The sequence below is a fragment of the Drosophila albomicans genome, chromosome 2R (genome assembly GCF_009650485.2).
Source record: "Drosophila albomicans strain 15112-1751.03 chromosome 2R, ASM965048v2, whole genome shotgun sequence".
Taxonomy (NCBI): domain Eukaryota; kingdom Metazoa; phylum Arthropoda; class Insecta; order Diptera; family Drosophilidae; genus Drosophila; species Drosophila albomicans.
The window spans coordinates 23,973,526-23,983,200 of NC_047631.2; the positions used below are offsets into that span (position 1 = coordinate 23,973,526).

General features: G+C 36.5%; 2 protein-coding genes across 2 annotated transcripts; both read right to left on the bottom strand.

Annotated features, from left to right (window-relative positions):
• Positions 1 to 1,249: 1,249 nt before the first annotated feature.
• LOC117574118 (larval cuticle protein A2B) lies at positions 1,250 to 2,053 on the bottom strand. Its single transcript, XM_034257772.2, has 2 exons — positions 1,998 to 2,053; positions 1,250 to 1,845 (listed from the first exon to the last, which is right to left on the bottom strand). Exons 1-2 carry the CDS (start codon positions 2,007 to 2,009, stop codon positions 1,327 to 1,329), a joined length of 531 nt encoding a protein of 176 aa, XP_034113663.1. The 5' UTR covers positions 2,010 to 2,053; the 3' UTR covers positions 1,250 to 1,326.
• Positions 2,054 to 3,529: 1,476 nt separating this feature from the next.
• Positions 3,530 to 4,592, bottom strand: LOC117574117 (pupal cuticle protein Edg-84A). The gene is made up of 2 exons (XM_034257771.2): positions 4,225 to 4,592; positions 3,530 to 4,163 (listed from the first exon to the last, which is right to left on the bottom strand). Exons 1-2 carry the CDS (start codon positions 4,234 to 4,236, stop codon positions 3,627 to 3,629), a joined length of 549 nt encoding a protein of 182 aa, XP_034113662.1. The 5' UTR covers positions 4,237 to 4,592; the 3' UTR covers positions 3,530 to 3,626.
• Between the last annotated feature and the right edge of the window lie 5,083 nt (positions 4,593 to 9,675).

Genomic DNA, 9,675 nt, shown 5'->3' on the forward strand with positions numbered 1-9,675 from the left:
AAACTAAAAAAAAATATAAATTGTAACATAATATTATATTAAAATCCAGAACTGAATTTCATGAATATACCTAAATTATTTCTTATTCGAATAAATGTAAATTTATGATTATGGTTCTTCCATTACAAATAAAGAATGTCCATATCTATAAGCACTTGACATAATGTCAACTTCAGCGATAACGAGCAAAGCACTCTTATTGTTAATGTTGGGGGGTTTCTTTGATTTATTGTCGTCAATTAAATTGCTGTCAAGTTTGAACGCAACTTCAACGCCTCGACTTTTTAGCGTTTACCGTTTTGTTCGCTTGCCTCGTTCTCGGCCAACTTTAAGTGAATTTTTTTTGGGCATCTCACGTAGTCGCAGCCGTGAATCATAATGTTTACATTTACATTTACATTGTTTCGCTTTGTTTGCCATTATCGATGTTGTTGTTGCTGTTGTGATTGTTACTTTTGCAACTTACGCTTTCGGTTGGTTCTTTCTTCTTTGCTCTTAATGGCCACTTTAAAGTGGTTCAATGCCGGACACGACCTTGAAATGCGCATGTGAGTATTTCATTGTAAGCTGGAAGAGCGAAAGTCAAGTGGCTTAGTGCATGTAATGTTTTTTAATTTCTTTCGGAATTTATTGGCTGGCAAGTTTTTCAAAATACTGCGGATGTTTGTAGGGTAATTGTAAACCGTTCTTTTTATTTCCTTTACTTTAGTGAATTCAGTTTACTTTTCTTTCAGAAATATGTGTAAAGAATTATTTAATAAGGCTTCATAAATTATGCTTCTTAACCCCAATAAATTATTTTATAATTTTCAACATTGTTATTTCATGTTTTTGTGATATCATTTACATTACATTTTTTCGGAGCAATAATTGATATCAAGTATTTCCAAGATTTATTTCTGTATTTTTTTTTTTTTTTTTTTTTTTGGGAAAAGTTAAGAAATAATGATTTTTGAATATATCAAAGATACCAAAGGATTGGAAAGGTTTGAAAGTATGTGAATAAAGTTAATAAGATACAACATATGTAAAATCGGCTTTATTAAGTTATTCCTCATATGATTTCATATAAGATTAACTATAAGATGGTTCAACTGTATATGTAGCACAGATGTAGACTTCAATACCCTTAGTATGTAACGGAATCTTTTCTTATTTTTCCGAATAGATCTTTAGCACTATTGAATTAAGTGGTTGATTATATCTAGAAAGAAAATCTAATTGCAAGAAGTAAATCAAAAGGTAGTAATTGTTCTATGACATCACATTCTTTATTCAATAACAACTAACGGCAATTATCAGGTCGGTCAGCACCTATTAGGCAATCTAATAGGCGTACGAGATAAGAGGCGAAGCGAACTGGGTCTTGACGATGGCTGGACCAGCGGCAACCAGAGGAGCAGCCTTCACAATTGGTGCTGGGGCAGCGGCCACAATTGGGGCTGGGGCAGCGGCGTAGGCAAGGGGAGCAGCGGCGGCCAAGGGAGCAGCGCGGACAATTGGTGCTGGGGCAGCGACGACAGCGGGAGCAGCGGCGACGGCAGCAACCAAAGGTTCACGGCGCACCACAGCGTTGAAGCCGTTGATGGGATCGGCGGTGTAGTCCACAATGCGACGGTAGCCATCGGCGTCGTTCAGCGAGTATTGACCCTGGACGATGTCGCCATCACGGGTCTCCACCTGGGTCTTGGAATCGCCAGAGAGCGCATCCTTAACATCGTATCCATAGGTGTACTGGGGATGGGGATCGTATTCCTCCACCTGGGCGACGGCGGCCAAGGGCGTGGCAACTGGGACGACACCAGCGCTGGCGACGGCGATGCAAGCAGCGAAGAGAATGGTGAACTGCAAGTAGAAATGGAACACACGAGTTTTTCATTTAACACATGTTGTATCACTAAACACTGGCAAGGACTCGCAAGAAATATCCTTTTTTTTTCTTGAATTTGAGAGTATGCAATTTAAGAATAGCTTTGAGGATGAACTGTTTGGCTTACTTTGAATGCCATTGTTAGATTGTTTGGGGGGGTTTGGGTTGCTCTAGATACCGTAATTGGTGTTGAACTGATTTGAACAGTGTCCAACTGGGGCTTATATACCACAGTCGAGGCGATGTGCCCGAATTCGTAACCAAATGCGTGCCACTTGCGTCACGAAACGACGGCGACAATACCAAACTACCAAATACTATACAAAATACCAATACTAAGCAACAACAAAATGTGTACAGCAGACGACTGCGATCCAAGACTAGAAGCACTCGCAGCTGGGAGGAGGAGGTGAAGCACATTATTAACCAAGGCTAAGCGCACAAGTGACAAAGCAGCAGCAGCAGCAGCAATGACGATGACAATAACAACAACAACAACAGTTAATAGTGTTGAAGGCATAATGCCTTCTTGATTGAATTGAACGCACTCGAGCCGAATTAATATTGGCCTCAGATACTCAGAAGTCGTCGCATACTCAAACGTGCACTGCGACGACGACGACGACTAAATCGATGCGATTGCTCATTTGTTTTCGCTTTCGAAAAGCACACAACAACAATGCACAACAACAGCAAACACTCACACACACACACACATAGATGTTATTAATAATAACGTATGCAGCGCATGCTCAAATGCATAACAACGGTTTTTCAAATTGTCTGCACTTGCATCTACACACACACGCACACACACACATACTGGCTCACACACACCAACACAACTCTCCCCATCATCAGCAGCAGCAGCGACCTTAAAGCGTTTACTTGACTGTTGGCGCTCCATTTGTGCTCTAATTGGATTTCGTATGCTCAACTTCCGATCAGGGTCCGCTCATTAACCGTTTGTATTATACTGAAGCTTACATAAGTCTTTGCTTTTAACTGAACAATAATTCACATTTATTTGCTTTACGCAATTTGTACTTAAAAGTTCTTAACTTTAATTGAATTGCTGTCCAGAGCAATAGGAAATAGTTAAAGCCACGCTTCAACAGGATTAATTCTACATTTTTTTTGCGTTTCACAAATTTGTGTTGAAACATTTTTGAACGATGTTTTGAAAAATACATGAGCTGCCACCTACACATGTTATCTATGTAGATCTAAATGATATGCCACATTATTCCGATAAAGGGAAGTGCTAAAGAATTGCGAAACTTTTATGCTTTAATAGAAATATACTTTACTTACGTATTCAACATTTTATTTTAGTATACATATATAGATCTTTCTATACTCGATAGCATGCGGTAATGTCTAGAATAATTAGATTTTATTTATCTTAAACAGCAACTAATAAAAACTTATTTTATAAATTAAATACTTTTAAAGATAATCTGAATAAATTCTTTTGGGAATTGTACAAAAAGTTGTAATTTTTCTTTTTATATTCTAAATAATAACTACGGAATATTCTACTACTTATTTAATTCTATCATATATGTATTCCTAAGAAAAGTTTTAATCAGATAAAAGTAGTTAAACCTTCTTCAATCTCTTTGCTATAGAAAGCGCAAGTAAATGAAATAAAAAACATTCTTTTTTAATCGTAAAAATCGGGCGTATTTATTGATAATCAAGAAACGTTTGCAGTCACTAAATATGCCAACAGACATTATTTCCCTCTCTCTCCCTAGTGCTGGAATACATATGAAATAGTTTGTGGATGGGCAGCGTGTATCGATGATTTCAACAGAGCTGGCACGTGATGAGCCACAATCGTGGGTGCGGGAGCAGCGTGCACAACGTGCGCCACTGGCGCGTGGTGGATCAATGTGGGCGCGGCATAGCTTCTGACCACCACAGCTGGTTGAACTGGCTGTAGCTTCGGTGTGAGCACAGTTGATTTTGCCTTTTTAGCTACAACGGCAACTGGAGCAACGGCATTCAGTGGCTCACGTCGCACAACGGCGCTGAAACCACGCTCCGCATCCGCCGTGTAGTCCACAATGCGACGATAGCCATCGGCATCGTTCAATGTGTATTGACCCTGCACCAAGTCGCCGTCTCGTGTTTCCTGCTGCGACTTGACATCGCCACTGTCCGCATCTGCCACATTGTAACCAAATTCGTAGCGAGGATGTGCATCGTAAGTGTCCTCGGAGTTGGCGGGTTTAACAGGCAGCAATCCACCGTTGACCACAGCAAGGAAAGCAACCAACAAAATAATCTTGAAGTGAAAAAAGAAACTTAAGAATTACTGACTTTCACAATTTGAGTTCTATTCTCACCTTGGAGAACATAACTGAAACAATATTAAACACTCTTCTCAGACGATTGCCAAAGTAATACAAGTGCTCTTTGGATCGGTTGACTCCTTTATATAGGCCACTGGACACAGGTTAAGCGTACAATAACCCAATGCCACAGCTGTGTGCCCAATACCTGTTACCACCATCCTGTGACAAGGTCAAGTCGGACCTCCAGACTTGCACTAATTGAAGACGATTCCAACTAGTTTATCAGCCATCGACAGGTTTCCGACCCATGTAATTGACTTTTGCATTCGTTGGCGGCTTAACAACTACTTCTGTCACCTTTACCAATATTGGGCAGTCACAAATAATTGGAGTATGAGCACCCAAAATATATATTTTGGTAATTTAGTTATTAATAAGGACTTCATATAACTTTCTAAATTTTGAACTTGTTCTCTATATGAATTGTTATCTTTAGCAGCAAGAAAGCCAAGAATAGCTTTTAATAATTTTAAATGCTCTTTAATATAAAAATATATATATTTTTTGTTTTAAAATATATAAAACTAAAATGTAACATAGGCTACCATGACAAACACAATAAACTAATGACGCCGCCATGCAGTTTTTGCGGCGCCTGAAAGTATGCTTTAAAAATGATGTTCAACAAAACTTGCCCACAGGTGGCGCATATTTCTGAGCTAAAATATGTAGACCACATAAAAATGAATAACAATGGGAATACTATGATTTGCTAGTACTTTTAGTTAATAAACTTGTGTAATAAACATTTGATTTAACAACCTTGTAACGTAGTATTAAAATCTCTCGCATGCATAATGAATCCCATACGGCTTCTTTAAAGTAGGAGTATTGGATATCCAAAAATGTTATTCATTAATACATAATTACATTAATAATGAATAATTAAAAGTAAGTTATAGCGACAATTTTTTGTATCTTAAAGATGCCAATAAGGGAGGGAGCAATTTTCAAATTTATTGTATATTTCTTATAATTACAATACTTTCAATTACTATTTTCAACAAAATTTTCTCTTGACGTGAAGTTAATTCCAATTTTAACCAGTAATACATTTTTTCACACACTTTAGCTTAACACCTTGAATAATTTGATATTATATCTACCTTCTCACTATAGTTGATGATGTTTTTATTTTATTTCCCCGGCCATATTTGCAATACTTCTACATCCGACAATTCAATTTGTATAACACACAGTCTTTTTGTCTTCGTTGAGCATCTGTACAAATTTGGCAACTGATGCAAAAGAACATATGGGATATGATTTGTGTCCCTTCTGTGCAGCTGTCTTCAGCCTGACAGCTTCTATAGCAACAGCAAATAGGGGTTGTGTTAAGGCCCAATCGTCGTCTGTACGTTCTGTTCTCGCTTCCCATTGGTTGATTGTGGGTGAGCAGCGGATAAGAGATGCAGCTCTAGTTGTCTCGCTCTAACTTTATCCGTGTGCAAAATGAAAGAAACTGTCAGCAGTTTCCCCAGCATTAAAGTCACCAGTTGTTTTTACACGAGTGTCTTAAGTGACAAACCTTTGCATAAATTTGCATTTCAATCAGCCAAGGTCAGTGGCATATTTATGAACAATGTAAACATTCAAATAAATAAAATGCTGTGTTTTATGCAGTTATAAGTAGATGACAAAATGACATATTATTATTTGATTATTCGCGCGTAATTTTCATTCACACAATTATTTTATAAAATCATGCGACGTAGACTGAGTTTCAAAGGGCAAATTTCATCGATAAGCAACCATTTTGCAAGTTGTGATAAGATAACGTTATTGTAGTAGCATATAATTATCTATACACAGCCATATCAAATTTATTCAATAAAAACTATTGTAATAGATGTATTTATATTAGTACTAGTCAGATAAGATAAGCGTAAAACGAATATATCTATAATTAGATATACCAAAATATATTTAATAGTTTAGAATATAATTCTTTAGTTATATCAACAGAATATTCTTTGAATACTGACTAATTATGGTTAGTTTTTGAGCAACTAAAGAATGAACTAAATATTTTTATTGAAATTATGACAGACTAAAACTGAAAATAGCAATAAATATTTAATATATTAAATCAATATTTTGTTTGTAATAGTTTTTAAAATATTTTGTAACTACATCTTTTTACATATTAGATTTCTATTCATATATGTATGTAACTGCCTAAGAAATAAATAAATTTTCCACTGTTCAGAGCTATGCGCAACTTAGAAAGAAAAAGCTTACACATATATACAAATGTACATAAATAAGTCAAGTCTAGCAATTAACTAATTGATTACCTAATTAAGAATTCAGAGCGTTGGCACGTTAATTGTTACATTTATCAATCATCACAGAATGTGTTCTCTGACTTAAAGTCGACTACACTTTAAAGAGATTTATTTGTGATGAATTCACATTGTAATTAACCGCATAACTGACCAGAAATAAGCTTAAAATCATATTAATAAAACACACAATGAGGTCGTCTGGTCCGACCTGTAATTATGTATTCAATTACAGGAGCTAAGCTTTAGCCCAGTTAACAATTTGGCGACAGGCTCCGTCTGGCTCTCAGCCGTCGTGTCCGTCATGTCCGTCACCGTCTCCGTCACCGTCTCCGTCTTTGGCTTCGACTCTGTCGCCATTTCCGTCAGTGTCTCCGTCTGTCAATGCAACAGGCATGAATCTGATAAGTACGTACGATTAATTAATCATTACAGAATTGAAAACAAACAACACTAAAGTCAAAAGCTGCACACAAAAAATGGCACAAATATCGATTTACCAAAAACGACAGAAAAGAAAAAAAAAAATTACAAACAAAAACTACAAAAAAGACCGCCGAGTGGCTTGGACATGGACATGAACTGGGAGCTGTGAGCTGTGACAGTCGGCGCCAAGCAATCCATCAATTTGTGCAGCGCCAATTACGCCTGTTACCGTTACTCGTCACGTCCCCCTTCCCTCCACCTCCCCCACCTCCATTGTCATACAGCCAGCTGTCGCTCAGGGTAGAACTTACAAAAACTTTGAAAGTCGCTTTGTAACCCGGTGGCGCCCCAACTCCGGGCGTCACTCTCTGCTTTGGTCACTCTCTGCTTTGGCTGTAACAATTGTAATTAGCTTAGACGACGACAATAGAGTCGATCGTCGTCTGACCATTGACGCCTTCTAAAGTACCCATCAAATCCATGTGTCACACTTCCGACGGCGTCAATAGCACTTGCAGTCATTAATAATATCTTGACTCACCTGTGACTAGAGTGCACCGCATTCCACTCGAGAATGTACAATCAACAACAGTTTAGATTTATAGCTACTGTCCGACGAATGTCTTTTCTACTAAAGCATAATCCTGTGATCCTACAACAGGTAAAAATTATAAATATAAAAATACTTAAAAATAATGTGGGGTGAAATAAAGTTCTTTATTTTAAACAAACAGTAAATAGATTTTAGTTTTTTTCTTATTATTTCTTATTTTATTGTTACATAAACAAAATTTAAAATTATTTATGAAACAATACTTAAAACGAATATGATGTAATCGTTACAACAGAAACTTCAAAGAAACATATTTCTATTACACAATAAAGTAAATTGATTTTAGTCCTATAATTAATATTTCTTATTTTATTATTACATATACAAAATATTATTTCAAATATATGTTTATGTCTCCAATATAGACTTTATATACCGTGTGGTCGTATACTTAATATTTGAAATTAAATAATATAAAGCATTACTTCTCTTAATAATGGTAACAAAAATTAATTTAATTTTGAATTTAAATACGTGGAAATAGATGAATGAGTTAAATATACTGTATTCTGAATAATATCCAATACAAAATTTTATAATTTCTTCACTTTATAATTCACTTCACTTCCTTTCAAGAATTTATGTTTTTCTTTAATTTAATATACTTATTCAATCTGTAATCGATTGTTGGCTCAAAGTTAATCACATGATACTATTAAAAGGTTTTCAAGTGCATCAATTGGTTTGCATATTAAATCAACATTAAGTTAATCAAGTTAAACAATGGTATTTCAACAGGTAATATTATCAATTAATTATGCCTGCATGACATACATTTGCTCATATCGCAGTGCGATTATTATTAAGTGCTCATAAAGTCAGTAGCCTAATCAGACCACACCCATTAAGCACTGGCTGTTTCCATATTGTAAATTAAAGGTGCTTAGATTAAAGTTAAGCATTATATTTACTATTAATATATAAATATATGAAGCATTGTGTGGTTATGTATCTATAAGATACATTTGTATATACAAAGCAAAATTGTTTGCTTTTGAATTGAAATCCTTGTTCACGTCTTGAGTCCTTTATTTCACGAATAAAAGTTACAAACTTTGCCTAAACTAACACAAAATGTAGATAACATAATAAACTCATTCAGCGGAATGGGAACGTAGGTGGGATTTGGAAGATTGGGAAGCTGAGATAGAGAGGGAAAGAGAGAGAGAGAGAAAAAAATGAGAACACACACATCCTGTTAGTATTAATTGCTGCTGTCCGAAAATATAACAAATCACCTTGGAGCGCTGGCCAAAGACCCAAAGGGACGAGACTGTGCAACAACTCGAAGCAAGTTGTTGTCAGGATAGGAATGGGAAGTGGAATGGGTTTTGGAATTGGAATTGAGAGTTTTGGATTTGGGCACGGCCAGTAAAAACCACCAACTACGAGTACACGACAAAAAAGTTGTGAAAATGTCAATCAAAAACCAAAAAAAAAAAGAAAAAGGAATGAAGAAATAAACACAAAAGTTTTCCAGACTGACAGACAGACAGAGAAGACAGCCAAAGATGATGCATTGTGCGTGAAAGGTGCAATGCTGGATACGGGGCATAAAGATATCTCAATGTTGTATCTCTATCTGGGCAGTTAGTGTGTGTGACAGACTCGTAGGGGGCGCCTACGAATTGCATCCCACTGAGTCAGAGAGACAGATAGAAGACGGCGATTTAAATTCCGCATCAGCCAGAGCATAGATGGACTGTCATATGTGAAAATGACGATGACGCTGACGATTGACAGCTGCACAGTTGGCACATCCCGTTCAGAGCTTCGCTGTCCAATTTTTGGTTATTTCTTTTTTTGTCGGACAGTACCTGCAACTGTCAATTCATTTGGGATTTTGTGTGTAGGTGCGAAAAACGCAAATAACAAAACGTGCCAAAAGTATCAAAAACGGAAAATACAAAAAGACACACAGACACGGCAAATACATAATCTGTGTGTGTGTGTGTGCTTGTAGTTTCCAGTTAAATAAGACATGAACATGGGCGTAACTCTAATATCAGCATTTGTCCAGGGACCGGCAAAAAACTAAATGAAAACAGCAAACTGCCAAAACCGGTAATGACTAACCCTCAAAGCAGGGAACACTGATAAGAATTCTCACCAAGCAGT